This window comes from Drosophila suzukii, chromosome 3 (assembly GCF_043229965.1).
Source record: "Drosophila suzukii chromosome 3, CBGP_Dsuzu_IsoJpt1.0, whole genome shotgun sequence".
Lineage (NCBI taxonomy): Eukaryota > Metazoa > Arthropoda > Insecta > Diptera > Drosophilidae > Drosophila > Drosophila suzukii.
This window is the reverse complement of record NC_092082.1, coordinates 60,476,334-60,492,979: the sequence shown is the minus strand read 5'-3', so window position 1 is coordinate 60,492,979 and position 16,646 is coordinate 60,476,334. Positions and strand designations below refer to the sequence as shown.

At 39.5% G+C, this 16,646-nt stretch overlaps 2 protein-coding genes across 3 annotated transcripts; one reads left to right on the top strand and one right to left on the bottom strand.

Moving 5' to 3' along the window:
- Positions 1-222: 222 nt before the first annotated feature.
- Positions 223-4,471, bottom strand: Fip1 (Factor interacting with poly(A) polymerase 1). Of its 2 annotated transcripts, XM_036817788.3 has the most exons (4): positions 2,949-4,470; positions 2,797-2,889; positions 973-1,043; positions 223-916 (listed from the first exon to the last, which is right to left on the bottom strand). In XM_036817788.3, exons 1-4 carry the CDS (start codon positions 4,366-4,368, stop codon positions 401-403), a joined length of 2,100 nt encoding a protein of 699 aa, XP_036673683.3. In that variant the 5' UTR covers positions 4,369-4,470; the 3' UTR covers positions 223-400. The 2 variants fall into 2 exon arrangements, with proteins under 2 accessions (XP_036673683.3, XP_070853028.1); XM_070996927.1 differs by lacking the exon at positions 2,797-2,889 and having other exon boundaries at positions 2,949-4,471.
- A 4,866-nt stretch (positions 4,472-9,337) lies between these two features.
- On the top strand, positions 9,338-12,944 carry sac (sterile affecting ciliogenesis). Its single transcript, XM_017076821.4, has one exon. It carries the CDS (start codon positions 9,407-9,409, stop codon positions 12,644-12,646), a length of 3,240 nt encoding a protein of 1,079 aa, XP_016932310.4. The 5' UTR covers positions 9,338-9,406; the 3' UTR covers positions 12,647-12,944.
- The last annotated feature ends 3,702 nt before the right edge of the window (positions 12,945-16,646 follow it).

Genomic DNA, 16,646 nt, shown 5'->3' with positions numbered 1-16,646 from the left:
GTCGGAAACGCTTCCTTTTTCCTGTTACATGTTTTCCGACATGTTTAACCCTTATAATCTACGATTAACGGGTATAAAATAATCGCTGCATTGTCAACATGATTATGCATCGAGTCGAGCAGGTCTCTACTACATATTGTAGGGCTGCTCCATTCCTTTGCAGTACACATAATTGTGGACGTGGCAATAAAACGTGGGGTATAAGAAATAAAACTATTCTGCTTGCTTAAAAATATGCGAACTGTATTTATCTCCAATTCACTTTTTCATAAAGCTCAACAGTCGTCCACATTTTTTAGATTTCTCTTTTATTGAAAGTATTTTGAAAATGTTGTTTTCTGTGGTGGGCAGCTCAAGGAGTTGCGTCTCGTTTGTCTTCTAAAAACTACCTAAACAAATGCTATTCCTCCTCCTCTTTGTCCTTGCGATGAGACTTTTTCTTCTCACTGCGGCTAGAAGATCCTCCTGTGTTGCTGCTACTGCTCTTGCTGCTTCGTTCGCTGCGATCTTTTTCGCGAGACTTGGACTTGCGACGGCTGGATTTTTCACGAGATCGGGAGCGTTCTCGCCGCGAGCTCTCTTTATCCTTATCCTTTTCTTTTTCTTTATCTTTATCTTTATCTTTATCCTTATCCTTTTCTTTATCTTTATCCTTCTCTTTGTCTTTATCCTTCTCCTTGTCTTTGTCACGAGATCGCTCCTTATCGCGATGTCGCTCCCGTTCCTTAAGGTCGCGTTCCTTGCGCTTCTCCTCCTTCAGCAGATGCAGATAGTCTTCGAAATACTCTTCGCGATAGGATGAGTCAAGGGCTCGGTACCTAGGATCCGCCTCGAACTTTTTCTTGATGTCGTACCACCTGGTGTGCCTTTCGATGTCATGTCTTTCCCGCAGCATGTCCAAGAAGTCCTTTCGCAGCTGTAAATCAAATATTTGCAATGTTACATTATTTGGTATAAAGATATTAGACATACCTGATCTTTTTTCAACAGTTTGTCTTTCTCGCGCCTTCTCCTTTCTCGATCATCCTCGTAGGATGCACGATCTAAAATGTAAATAAATAAATATAAAATAGTTTACTAAAAGAGGAACTACTGTCCATCGCGTAGAAAAAGTCGATTTTATTTATTGTCTTATTTATGGGTTCCATCTCATAAATATAATAATTGAGTGTATGGACTCTAGTAAAAGTGAATTGTCCAACATAGATAGGTGCGTAATAAATAATGAACTAGAAATCAACCCAAGAAATTCAAAATGCCTTAATATGCTTAGATTTGCGGCTTCACCGAAAAATAATAATGTAATTTGTCTCAGTTTAGATTCGTTGGAAAGGTAGATCTAACGCCCACATTTTTAAATATTATGTAAAAATTTCAAAGCGATATTGTTTTTATTATAAATATCCGTCTTCATTTCCAAAAATTATTCAAATCGGACCATTCAAAAAAGCTTCAACCAAACATAAGTAAATAGCAAAAACATTGCGAAAGGAAAGAAAAATATTTTCCAACAGAAAATCTGCTGCTTACGAAATTTCACTAGCGCCACCTAGGTTTCACGTTCTGTGGAGTATTAGTAAATCTCATAAACAGCCGATTGGAATGATGGCTCTTTTTTGTTTGCTGAGTAACGGTATCTGATTGTTATTGTTGTTTTTTTATCTCGAAATTTGAAAAGCTGACTTTAGACATCAAAAATTCTAATTACTTACCGAACCACAAAGTTAAAAAAAATCTTGGTATAATTGAAGAGGAGCATGCATAAAAATCAATTTTGTTTCTTATACTTTTCATAATGTGTATATCAGTTTAAGAAAAAGATCTGATCACAAATATGAATGACACAATTAAGAGCTACTACAATTTTAAGACCCTAACGTTACCCTTTTTATACCTTTTAGTCGTAGAGTAATAGCGGGGACCCAAAATGATCCATTTGTAGTTCTATTTTAAAAAGACTAATGTGAATCTTACTTTTACATGTCAAAAATGCCTCTATGTGTACTCTTGTCGACGAGTAAGAGGGAAAAATATAAGTATCCGACCCAATAAAATATATATATTCTGATCAGAATCACCAGCCAAATCGATCTAGCCATGTTCGTCCGTCATTCCGCCTTACTGTTTGTCTTTCTAGCTCTTATAGACGAAGCGACGGGCATAGCTAGATCGACTGCACTAGTGGTCCTTATCAAGAATATATATACTTTATAGGGTCGATATCGCTTAAGTCTACCTGTTCCATTCTTTTCAACGAATACGAGTACTTTACGAGTAAAGGATATAATACAAGCAAGAGAAAATGCTATGGTCGATGGCCTCGACTATTAGATGCCTTTTACTCAGTTTAAGGGAGTGCGAGAGGTATGGAGACATGCTTAAAGCAACTTTCCTTATTTTACTAACACACCTAGCCTATAGCGCCACCCATCTTGTTCTTCTATAGCGCCACTTGGCCTACAGCGCAAACTAGCCTATATCGCCCCTAGCGGCTTGGCGGCGTATTAGTGAAAACAGCTAATTTGCTGCCTCAATCTCGATTGAATTGCAAAATATTAATTATTATTTGGTTATAACTTTTTAATGAGTTGACCGATTTAAAAAAAAAACAATCCGCATTTTCATTAAGTACTGAATGGGATAAGAAAAGTTTTGTATCATTCAAACGGAATTTAAATGGCCTTTCCATTGATGCCAAAATGTACATGAAGTAAGTTCAAAGTATGAGTATATTTAACTTTTGTTTTATGTCAATACTTTTGACCACCCCTGAATAATGAATTTTATTTTTCTTACCGCCTATGGCCATTCTCTGTGGCGGCGCCATGCCCATTCGCATCTGTGGCGGACCATTACTTCCCATCATCATTCCTGGAGGCGGTCCCATGTCTTCAATAGTAATCAATGATAACTCAACGAAATTGTAAATCTACATTTTAGGAACTCACTCATATTTGGTGGCATGCGCATGTTGGGCGGCATCATTCCGCGTAAGCTGGGGGGAGGACCGCCCATCTGTGGCGGTGGCACGCCCATCCCAGGAGGCGGCATCCCAGGAGGAGGTTGTTGCATATGGGCATGGCCCGGAGTTAGTTCCTTAATTCCGCTGGGAACCCATCCAGCATTGTCGCTGCCCCACTGTGACTCCTGTGTGGGCTCATATCCGTAGTCGAAGGGTTCTGGCTCGTGGAAGAAGGGTTCTTCAGCGGCTCCTGGTAACGGGAAGTTTGGCGCCATGGGTCCAAGGCCACCTCGAGAATACTCTCGGCACTCGGCGGTCATCACCTGTATGGCGTTTTCTTTAACACCCCTCTCCCGGTCACCACCCCTTTCACCGCCCGTTGTGGAGATGGGTCTTGGCGGACGTTGCATTAGTCCCATTCCAGACCGCGACTGATGCTGCATCATGGGCGGCGGCATTCCCGGGGGCGGCATCTGCATGCCGCCCTCCCCGCCCATTCCAACCATGGACTGGATGCTGTGCATTCCTGGTGGGCCCATTCCCATTCCACCATCCGTAAGGATTCCAATGGGAGCATTCTGGTTCACGTTCTGCGTGAGACTGGCCAGACCCACGCCGCTTTCCGCCACCCGGAAGCGTTTTTGCCGCTCGCAATAGGCACGCCACGTTTCCTCGTTGAATCCATAATTAAAGTAATCCGTGATATCCGCTCCCGGCTTGCGCCACGGCTTCTCCTCCAGCGAATCGATGCTGAATTCGTGCACTGCCACTCCGTTGATGGTGCCGGCGCCCTCAAAATCCTCTATGCTAAACTTTCCCGCCTGGCCAGCTGGCTTAACCTTGTCTCCGGCGGCTCCTGTGCCTCCGGCCAAGAGGTTGGGTCGCTGCTTGATGTTGTAGGTGCTTGGGGCCTGCTTAATGTCCCCGATGACCACATTGATATCGTCGTCCGAGTCGTCGTCATCGTCTTCGTCAGACCCTGAGCAGTTCCTCTCCCTTCTGGAGCTAGGGCCATCGGCCATCTCATCATCCTCTGGATCTGGGGATGAACGTGCGTCGGACCGATCCGCAAAACGTCCTCGATCCCGATCCCTGTCCCTTCGGCTTCTGCTATCCGTGGTGTCGGGCAGAGCCTCTTCGTCCTCTTCCATTTCTTGCGCTGGATCTTCGAACTCCGAGTACTCGGGCGCCTCCTCCTTGGGATATCGTGGCGAGTCTCCGGCGGATTCAATTCCGGCCGAGGAACCCGGTTTTTCGCCGGCCACCACAGCGGCCAATGCCTGAGCCTCTGCCACGGCCTCGTGCTCCGCCGACAGCGAGTCCGAGCCATTGCCCAGCTCGCCGGTCGTAGAGTCCGGATTAGAAGTGCCATACAGCCAGCTGTCCTCGTTAGTGTCATCCGCCATAGTCACGTCTCAGAAATCACCAAGCGGCAGCTCAGAATCCAAAAATTCACAAAAAACAACTATGCTTTCTCAGAATCCAATCAGTGTGACCACGCCTAATAAGATAATAAATACCACCCGGTCTGAAATTAAATACTATTACAAATGTTATAATAAAAACTATTTTAACTTAAAAAAAATACTATTTGGGGCATTCAGCAGGTGTGGCAACAGGCTTCTATGGCAAACTCTTCAATCGGTTAGGCTATGATCCCTAGATTAAAGCCTAGTAATCACATCGAGGATATCCGTACGCCAGCTATTGGTGGAGCGAGAGAAGGCACTTTTTTCACCGCGGTACTCAGATAAGCTCTGGAAATACCAGGAAAACACCAGATTTTCTGAGTGAATGGCCGCGTTCAGCAGAACATGGTACTTGGTCACTGATGGATTTGTTACAATAGTTCTGCCGATCGCACATGATAACTAATCGTGATGCAAAAATTCTTGCATCATGATTAGTAAAAGCGGAGCATCAAAAAGGTGCGCTACTTTTTCTTGATACATGATACATTGCTGTTGGCGTGTATCGATGAGTGAAATATCGATAAGAATTAACAGAACTGTTATTAAAAAACCATGAAAGAACTTAAATTCTTTACAACTGTTCAGGCCCTTTTGATTTTTACATGTCCACGATTTCTATGTGCAACGCTGCGGTGGCTGCCGGTATTTTTTACAAACGTAATTTTAATAAAAAAAATTGTGTATACCGTAATTGTCAACACATAGCACATTTGAATTTCATAGTGGAGTTTTTCATGTAGAATATTTTACATTTTCGTCGTCTTATGTATCGTGAGCGTTCAGCAGAACAAATGTAATCACCATATTGTTCTGCTGAACGTGGCCAATTTTGATGAGCGCTCGTTAGCCGTCCCGCGAAGAATAACAAATTTAATCGGTCAATTTGAAAATTAGTTGTTTAAAGCATTCTTCTCTCGCGTCTCCATCTCCGCTCCATTTGCAGTCCAGTAGAGCTGTAAAACCATCGACGATAATATCGTTACTTCGACACACTCATCGTATGGTGGCACAACAAAGAATAAAGAATTCTTGGTAATAAAAGTAAAAAAAATAAAATGATAAAAAATGGAAAAGTTTTTGTTTAAAAACCAGTGGCTGGTGGACTGAATAAATTATTACCAAAGAATGATAAACATTTCTTGAAACATTTTTGTTTAATTTTTAATAACTTTTTTCACAAACGTATAAATAAAATTGAGCACATAACGTTAAAAAATTTTTTTTGCTTGATAGTATCGATATCATTGATGATTCAGACTATCATTATCGAAAACATCGAGTGGAGGCACTATGGATATTTTTGCAGCTCCAACTGCTTCATCTGCATCCCAGTCAAACCTGCGTAAATGGTGTTGTTAGGAAAATGTGAAAAAAAGTGAATTAGTAACTGGAGTGTAGGATATAGTGACGAACGATTCGCTTTTTGAATTTCAATTTTCCAGAAATTAATAGTTTATAAAGGTTGGAGAGTAGAAAGTTGCTGACTTCTATTGAGCATACTCCTGTGAAATTTCGATGGTAAAATTCCAGCGGAGTTAAATACTACAGCTCTTGGCGTAAGCCAATATTTTTTCACTTTTTAAAGTTGTAGAATAAGGTGATACACACTAAATCTCTATGCACATGTGACAAAAATTTATTTTTTCTTCAAAAAATGTTTAAAATGTACAGTAGTCTAATGCAATTTTAACTGTACATTTTCAAAAATATACTTTAGTTCAGGGCATAAAAAAAGAACAATATTAAGATGCTCGATTCCTAGTTCACTAAAATAACCAAAAAATAAATTTTCTTGTAGTTATCGGCTGTAGAAAAGAAAATGTTTGTCACGATACCTTACGAGGTACTGTTGAAAATATGTAGTGCCACTTTCATAAGACGCAATAGAAATAATAGAACTAACTGTTGCTAAAGATCGTATTATTACTTGTATATTTTCTGACTTGGTTTTCCACAATTCTTTGCTTTAGCACTGCTGAAGGACAAATAAATTAAATAGGTTTTTTAATTTATGCACTCCCCTATTATATCAGTAAAGTGTAAGAGCTTTTTATCCCTTAACCGTTTCAGACACTTGGTTGGTGATTTAATAACTTGTCGATTTCAGACTTTGGCATATAACTATAGTTTCTAAACGGCACCAACCAAGTTAATTCGTTTTAGAAGAATTTGTCTTTTATTATATACTCTTTAAAGCACCTGTTGTCGCGCTGAAATTCAACTCTTAGGTTTGTTGTTTTTCGACAAAGGCAGCAGAACTTATGGGTGGAAACTAGACGGAAAATGGATAATAACACTCTTTCTACATTATCACTTCAACTTTTAGTGACGATAAGTAGTCGGGATCTTTAAAATTCTTATTTTTCGTATTACTTATTTGGTACTGTATTAGGTTGCAGTTGTTGGTTATCGTTTTACCTACGTATGTATATCAATTACTTTACCCAGTTTATGGCTTTGGCCTTCGGCTTCTTTCTGTGTTGAGGGTCTTGTTCCTGGCATTATTCTTCCGAACCCAACGGTATCAGATCGAACATAAAATATTATTTTATTGAATATTGAATATCATTGAATATAGTTTGGTTATTAAAGATGACTATTTTCAACCCAACTATATTTTATGGACCCATTTATGAACCACCTAACAGAAGATATATCAAAAGAAACGTTTTCATGTTTCGGAACATTACACATAAACCATATGCTCAAAATATACATAAATCTCAATTAATTTCTATTAGGTTATCCAACAGTTTTATAGCCTTGCAGAGGGTATAATAATTGCATCCAAAAGTTTACATCGCAGTAAGGAGACGTTTTTCGATCAGCATCACTAGACATGTTGATATAGTCATGTCCGTCTGTCCGACTCTACACAATCTAGTCTATTCGCTTTAGAGCTATCGCACCCAAAAAAATAATCGCCCTTAAATCAAGAAATTCGCCTTTAAATTAAGAAAATCGCCTATGATTTTCATCCAACGGCGACTCACCTTTATTTTAAATAAATAATTTTCTTGAATTTATGGTTTGCCATTTCTGGAAATAATGACAAATTTTTCTTAAATGTATCGTAAAAAACCTTAAAATTAAGGAAAAATTTATTAAAATAAGAAAAAAAAATATTTATAATGTAAGATTACATTACATTTTACATTTTCCACCTTACATTTGAGGAATTTGGACATGTCCGTCCGTTTAAACGAAAACTTGTCTCTCAGTTTTAAAGCTAAAAGTCTTCTTTCTTTTGCAGGTAGTATATAAGTCGGAACCAGCCGGATCGGACAACTATATCTTATAGCTCCCATAGGAATAATCGGAAAAAAAGGAACGATTGGAAAATTGGTGGGAAAATAATATGAAACATATTATAGCTTCGGTGTTTTAAACATATAACCTCCTGCGCTTGGAAATAACATTTTTTAATTAGTTCTGAATTTTGAATTAAATTTAATATAAATCGCACGACTATATCATATATTGGTGGGAAAATAATATGAATCATATCAAGCTTCGGTGTTTTTTGACATATTAACTTATACTATTGGGAATATCATTTTTTGTATATTTAAATTTAATAATTATAACTGCAAGGGTATACAAACTTCGGCTTGCCGAAGTTAAGTTCCTTTCTTGTTTTTTGTTAAACCTTTTTTCATAATATGAAATGGCGGTTATAGCTTTTTGTAGCGAAGGACTTCAGTTATGTCAATTTAATTGTTTTCCTTATTGATCTACAGAATATCTTTACCCCCTGAAAATTCGACCGTGTCCCCGTCCGCGTTTTGGGCCGCTTAGTGGTGCCACTGGCATCACCACTAGCAGCGATTCTGACACCATGAAAACTATATATGCATATACTTAATATTACCTTCAACTGTCCTCGCGCCCCAGGATGTGTTTTGAGTTCATGCAAAATACCACCATGAATGAAGAGCACAATAAAATTAAAAACGGCTTCGCGTTCAGCATTTTAAACGGTTCGTTTAACCGCTAGGGTCACAAACTACATTTGCCCCTTAACTATCCTTACTCCACACTCCAAAATTGCATAGAATTTAGGTAAAATTGACCTAAGCCTGCATAATTTTAAATTTACGATTCCGTATCTAAAATTTTATGGCCTCAAATTTAGGATTCCATATCTAAAATTTTATGTCACTAATGGGATAAAATGTGGGCAATAGACTTAAGGTAATTGAAAAAAATCATTTGATATTTTTTTTATTACAATATTATATTTAAAATTTTTAATTGTTACCTTGAATAATTGATTAAATAATTATAAGCAATATAATTATTATTTGATTATTTTAGGCCAGTCGTGACCTATAAAAAGTGTAAAAATTGAAATTTTTAGGTGATACACTGCCTAAAAATTTCAATTTTTACACTTTTTATACACTTTATACTTTATACACTGATACACTGCCTAAAAATTTCAATTTTTACACTTTTTATAGGTCACGACTGGCCTAAAATTGTAGGTCATCGTAGGCCTTAAAATTATTGAACTATACCTACAAATTTATCAAAGCTTAAAAAAGATATTGATGTTGGATCTAATCAAGACTACATTATGTCATCAGTAAACACATTTAAAAAAAAAAAATATTCATAATTTTTTTTTTGGAAAATACTGAAAGAGCATACTTGTTTTATATAGCAAAACCGGCAACTGAAATTAAATTGCAAGAGACCCATTCCTTCATTATGTAAGCTCTTAAAAATCGCGGTCCATTGATGGTAATTTTATCGCGATTTTCGGGGTTGAGTCCCCTTTTCTACACTATTAACACTTTTTTTCCTAGCGGCAGAAATGCATTTATTTTGTCAATTCCTGTCTTCGAAGGCATTTATATTTTGTCTTTCTTATTTGCCTTGCGCCTAAGACTCCCAAGAAAAAGAGAACACACTGCTTTGGAAGGAACGCCACATTCACATTTAAATTGATCTTCACAATATATTCGACATGGATCCGGAAAACTTAGAGGTGGACAGAAATGACGACGATTCCCAGGAGTCAGACGCGACCAGCCTTAGCTCTGTAAGCTACAAGGAGAACGAAGATCCTCAATTAAAGCATGATGCCGACAAAGCCATTTGTATCATGCCGCCACGTCCAGGAACTGCTATGATGAACTACCAGGAGCTCTTTATACCAAGAAATCAGCTAACTGATGTCTACTACCCCATTCAGGAGGCGCAGCGCTGGCTTACGCTGATGGACAAGATGGGCAAGGCACATCGTTTCCCACTGCCCACGATCCTTCCAAAAGTGATCCAGACCCGCTACGTCCCGAAGCGGCACCTTCCCAAGGACGTAGAGGTGGACCGAAGACGTCGCCAGTATCAGAAGATCAACCTGGTAGAGGAGCTGGCCAAGGCGGGGCTCACCGACGACGTCCTTCAGCCCACCGAGGAGCAGTACAACGTAATGTCCGAGTTCGCCTTCCCGCACAAGTTTCCACTGAGCTATTTCGACGACAGCAACTTTGACATTAACTCGCCTGCGGCTTGGTTCGAGCTCGGAGTTGTTGGGGATGCCCACTACCCGCTTCCAGCCAAGGCTTACCTACCCTACAACCAGAGCCTGCTTAACTGCCAGTGGGGCATGGCAGCCGTCACCGCGCATCACGAGGACTCGGACCTCTGGACTCTTCTGTCGCTGGAAGACGGATGCACCTACAAAGTACCCAAGCTACAGTTCATGTTCATGGCCGAGAACCCACACAAGTACATCAAGCGGCTCCAAGCCGCCGTTCATGAGCGGCACAAGGGGGAGCAGCTGATGCTGATGGAGCTAATCGTGGACTGCGTCTTGCACGAGGACATTGAGTCCACGGTGTTCTACAGCTTCAAGCCCATAGAGTCGGTGCTGCAAGCTGCCAAGGTGTCAGAGCAGTGCAAGCGGCGCTTGCGCTCCGAAGTGAATTTGGTGTTCGAGCGCCTGATGGCCCTATATGAACTGGAGCAGTTTATCCTGAAGATGCCAAAGGAGTTTCCCCAGTTCCGGAACATCAACCTCAAGGAGTTCCTGCCCCGCTCCTTCGCTGTCGATGTCTCCGGAAAGGAGCGCGAGGAGCTGCAGGCCCTCGGTATCACCATGCAGGAGAAGCGGTACGACTACTTGAAGGCGAGTCTTTTCTACTGCGGGGGCGGCATCGAGGCTATGGCCGGAGTTGCCATCGAGTGCCAGCACATCGAGACCCTTTCGATCTTTATCTGCAGCTTCAGCAAGCCCTTGGCCCTTGTTGACTTCCTGCAGGCGCAAGAGGCACATAGCGACAACGTGGCCACGTTCCTCAAGGTCTATTGGCCACAGCAGCTCACAACCGTCATCACTGTAGTACTCCGAGCTCTGGGAAAGGGATGGCTGGACATATCCCTTAACACCTGGACAGTCTATCTCATGTGCAAAATCTCGAGGTTCATACTGCAGGTGAAATTTCGCATGCAAGAGTCCATGGAGGTGCTACTCGAGACGTCTCTGGTCAACTTCTCACACTTTGTTTGCGATCCGTGTCTGCAGTTCCTCCCACTGAAGTCCAACTACAAATGGACCAGCAACTACATCGACACAGAGTTTCCCTTCCACAAACCTGTGTTTGCAATGACCCTTGGCATTAACGAAGACCGAAAAGTCTTTTACTCCACTGACCCAGATGAATTCCAGCCGGGCCTGGTAGAGATCTTCAAGAAGTGCCTGGAGAAGGCGGCTGGAGTGCGGCTCATAGATGCGTCTGTCATGAGTTTTCTGAAATTCGCCCCGAACCTGTACATCCTGACGGTGGAGTTGATCGAAGACCGCTTCCTAAGGGAGAATGAGATTTTAAAGAACTGCTACGCCAAGGCAGTGCTGCCTCTCAGGGCCTACGCCCGACTGTACGAAAGGTTTATAGATTTTTACCTTCTGAACATTAACACATACATGCAGGCATATGCTCAGGCCCGAAAGCCATCTTCCGAGGTGAAGCGAGACATCCTCGAGCACAAGCGGCTAAAGGAGGAGGTCCGGGAAATTCTCCCTGCCTTTATTACAATCGGACCGTTCTACATAAACGTGGATACACTGAAGCAATTTATGATAAGGAAGCGCATCGAAATCGTGAGACGAATCTTCGAGTACTACGTTGACCGAATGTATGAGACGAATGAGGTTCTGCTGGACCGCTGCCTGGAGATGTTTCGGAGGATCGCTGAACGGCCGATCAGCATTGAGCACCTGTACGAGATTCGCGACTTTGCATTGACTGTCCCGGACCTGGTGGATGAGCTGAAAGCGGATATACAGGTCATGTGGCTAGAGTACGACCTACTGGACAGCTTCTTCTACAACTTGAGTGACCATCAGTTTGCCATGAAGTGGAACGTCTATGCCTGGCCGCACCAGATAATGGTCCGGTTATTTACCTTGAAAGATGAGCAAAAGGTGGATATTGAGGAGTTCCTACGCCTGCACTCCAGCGAATGTCAAGCATTCGAGGAGCGGCTAGAGTCCCTGAATGATGAAGTGCAGGCCTACTCACTAGCGTTTAATACAAACCGGGCCCAGGAGACGTCGGTGGATATCAAAAAGACGTGGGCACTGATCAAGGAACTCGAGAAGGTCAGCCAGACCCTGCAATTTCGCCAGGAACTCTTTGAGCTGGAGCCGCTCTCTGTGCAGTTTCTAGAGAGCATTATAGATAGCTTCACCCCCTACAAGAACTTGTGGTACGCCTGTGCAAACTTTCTAAAACTTGAAGAGGCCACCGAGGGCAATCCAATAGCGCAACTGGATCTGGAGGATGTGTGGAATAACCTGATGAAGCTTCGCGACGAACTGTCGGAATCCATGCAAATATTTAATGAAAAGATCGAGATTATGGAGGTTGCCAAAACTTTTATTGCAAAAATTGACGACTTTGTTCCAGTTTACAACAGCATAAAAGACCTTCGAAATGAGAACTGGATGTACATTCACTGGCAAGAACTTAGCTTGGTTACCGGCCAAGAGATCAAGTACACCGTTGCCATGAATTATCAGTATCTAATACGTAAGGGCATCTTGGATTTCTTGCCTGAGGTCCACAATATATCGGAGAAGGCCAACAACGAGGCGGAGGAAATCCTTCGCGCCATAGAAGAGGAGGAGAAGCGGAAGCAGGCCGCACTGGACGCTCTTTTATTGCGTAAACAGTTGCGCAAGTGTCGCAGGGATATTCTATAAGTTGTTCAATATTTTATCTTCTCGGTACTGAAATTTTTCCTTGAATAACAAAAACTTTTAAATTAGATAAAAATAAGTATTCAGGCATTTGTTTTGGCTCCTGGTGGGCTCGAATTCACGTATTATTGTGGAAAGTGCAATGCGCGTTAGACCCATTTTCAAACTTTTAGTTCGATTTTTAAGGCAGATTGCATGTGTTTTTAGAAAAGTTGCACTAACAAATCTAGGGCGATTCGTCGTTGGATTTAGAAAAAGTAAAACTGAGGCAGCTCCAATAAAAAACGACCCATCCTATAAAATCATCCCATTCTAAAATTGTTTAAATCGGACCATACATTGATCGAAGTTATGTCGGCTAGTGAACGTTACTATATTAGTAGTAGCTTAACTATTAAATAATACACAAAGCAAAAAACAATACATATTCAACCATTTTAGATAGTAAAGTAAAATTTTATTTTGTTACTAAACTATCTGCAGTGGTCAATTTTACACACCAATTTTTTTTTTGTGTGTAGGAACAGTAAGCCTTTCCGACCCTTTAAAGAATTAAGTATTCTTAATTATGGTCACTAGCGTAGTCGATTTAGCCATGCTCATCTGTCCGTGTGAACGTTGTGATCTCGGAAACTATAAGAGCTGGAGAGCTGGGATTTCAGATTTAGATTCATTAGCTTCGTACGTTTGTAACAAACGAGGTCCTATCTAGCGACCTTCACGTCCCCACTGTGCGAGAGCGGATCAACATGCATTCTAGCCGTTACAGTGACCGTCTACAAGACCACACCAATTAAGCATTCTTAGCAAATCCAACTACGAGAAGAAGACTGAAGCGTCTCTGGTCATGAGGACGTCATCAAAGCCGCGTCTTGAGACAATAGTGTAGTACTGTCTCTTTTTTAGAATTGTTACATTTCCCATTTCTGTTATGTTTAATGTTTTTTTTTCTTTGTTATTTCCTTGCGTTTTATAGCCATTGTTTTATCAACGCTTTAATAAATATTAGTAGGAAAAAAAAGCATCGTACGTAAATCGTAAAATGTTTCCACGCCCACTCCAACGCCCAAACTCGCCCCCAAACCGCTCTAAATCGTCCGTATGAACGCTGACATCTCGGAATCTTTAAAAGCTAGAAAGTTGTAACTAAGCATGTCGATTCTAGGGGTTCTTGCACAGCGCAAGTGTATTTTAGACTGCGGCGCCCACATTTTTAAAAATTAAAATTTTAAACAAATTTGTTTATATATTATTACAATATTTATTTAAGTGTTTATTCCGTTTGTCACCTACCGGCATGGCGAAAATTGTTAAAATCGGAGCTATAGGTAATAAGTAATTAAACAAAAACACCTCTTAACAAGTAAAAAATCTAGTGATAAAGCGTGCCGAATGAGAAATACACAGGTAAATTAAATTGCTGCGTGCCGAATGTTAAAAATTTAAAAAGTGTATTTATTGAGTAGACCGTATGATACATTTTCGTCACAAAAGTTGATATAAGAACTTTTGTTTGTTGAAGGTGCGATCGTCTCTAGATTTTTACCTCGTTAAGAGGTGTTTATGTTTTAAACATCAATCATATAATTAATCTACTTCCCCAAAAGGTGTAGAATTCAAGTTTCCAAATGATTCCATGACCACATACAAAACTCAAAGTTGTCCAATGTTGAGGAATCTCAAGGGCTATACAGTTTAAAATTGTAACCGAAATCGTTTTTGAAATATAAAAATAATAAAAAAAAGAAATAATAAAGTTTGACCATAGCTTTTAAAATCATGTTAAAAAGTACCTTTCCAACGGCTTTATAAAGCTTTAGAAATTCAAAAGTTACGGGTGTACGAAATTTAGCTATTTATAGCTGTTTTTCCGCCAATCTAGCGAGTTTTTTTTAAAAGTGGTGAAACTAAAGATTCTTATTTAAAGCTGTTTAACATCATCTAAAATTTTTAGGAGCTTTATATAAAATTTGAATACGAACAAAAGTTCAATTCTCAGGCAGTGTTAGATGTTCTGAACTTTTGATTAACTTTAAAACGTGATATGTCAAAAATTGAGAAATCCCAATCGCTATACGCTTTTAGGATTAATCCAACGTTAAAGTCGAAAAATCCAAAAAAAAGTCAAAAAAAAAGTGTTTTTCCATAATTTTTAAACGGTGGTATTTAGACAAATCGTGTTAGAAAGGCGTACAAAGTATTTAAAAAAGTATTTAAAGTTGCTTACAAGTAACGGGTGTACAAAATGTAGCTTTTTATAGCTATTTTCCCCGCACAACTAGCGACTTTTCCTAAAGTGGTAGAACAATATTTTCTTATATTAAATTGTTTAACATCATCTAAAATTTCCAGGGCCTTAAAATAGAGTTTGATACGCACAAAAAATGTTAGATGCTCTGAAGTGGTAAATGTGGCATGTGTTTTGTTGGTTAATAACTTTAAAACGTGACTTTCTACAACAACGAGTCATATGTCAAAAGTTGAGGATTCTTAAGGGTTATATACTTTGAAAATAAAACCATAATTGTTAGAGCCGTTTTTGAGAAATCAAAAAAAAGCTTAAAAAATCGGAATAAAAAAAACTTATGCCCATTAGTTGTATACGGTGGTCATTAGACAAATCATGTCAGGAAGGCGTACAAAGTATTTCGAAATACCTTTCTAACGACATATAGCACAAGCCTGTAGTTTTAGTAGTTACAAGTTACGGTCTTACGAGATCTAGCTATTTATAGCTGTTTTCCCCATCAAACTAGCGAGTACCAAAGGTGGTAGAACTAAAGTTTCTTATGTTAAGCTTTTTAACATAGTCAGGACCTTAAAATAACGTTTTGGGACAAACTGACAAACAAATTACAATTTTCATTTTAAGAAGTCCGCAAAAATTTTGTTTTGCGTATAACTTTTGAACGGAGAATCGGATTTTAACAAATGAGGTGTCATTCGACGCGTATTTTAAGTGAGAGTACATATGGACTAATGAACTTGTACATTTATCTCCAACGTCCCCAACAGATCACAGATTAAAATGTAAACATCGATGTTTTTTCGCCTCTACTCGAAGATATATTTTTTTTTTCAAGTTGGTTAGCTGAGTAACTTTTATACGATAGTCGAGGCACTCGACCATAACATTAACTCTTGTTTTTATGTGAATTCAATATTCATTAATCATAGATTTAGCCAAAAAAAGTGTTATGTTTAATAAAAGTTAATGGAAAATTTTAAAATTGAAATTAAATAGGTTCACACTTAAAGCAAAGTGTGATATTATTTAAATATTTAATATACGAAGCTTTAGTTTAAATTATACAAAGTTTTATTTAAAATTTAATGGAAATATATCTTATTAAATGTGTAAATTAAAAAATCATTTTTGCCGAGAACTCTCAGATAAATAATTTAAATTAAAAGCTCCATTATTGTTCAAATTTTTCTATACACGATCAAAAAAGCGAAGGCGATAGAGAAATTCACGTAGCAGAGCGTCTGTTCCCAAGATTGGATACTTTATTTGCTTATAGTGGTTTAGCATTATGGGCGTTAGAGTGGCATCCTGCTAAAACAAACTATCTCTGCGCAAGAACTCAGCGTTCATACGGACGGACATGCATAGATCTACTCGGCTAGTTATCCTGATCAAGAATATACAGTTGCGGCAACAAAAATAGCACCAAAGTGTGGGCAATTTTTCTTTCTGCTACAAAATGGTCATTTTTTGCAACATTTTTATTCTGCGTGTAAGGGTAAGTGGGGTTACATATCCTTTAACTAAAATAAAAGTGGTTGTGGGCGTAATGCGGATGGTTTTTAAAACTTCGATACATTTATGAAGAAAGAAGCATAATTATGCGGCAACAAAAATAGCACTATTAACGGTTTTTGGGTATAAAACTTAATTTGCTCAGATTTGTTGGCTGTTTTTCGTTTTGTTGTATTAAGAATAAGTACTACTAAGTGAATTGGTAAAACAATGAATAAAATAGTGTTCCCAATGGGTCAT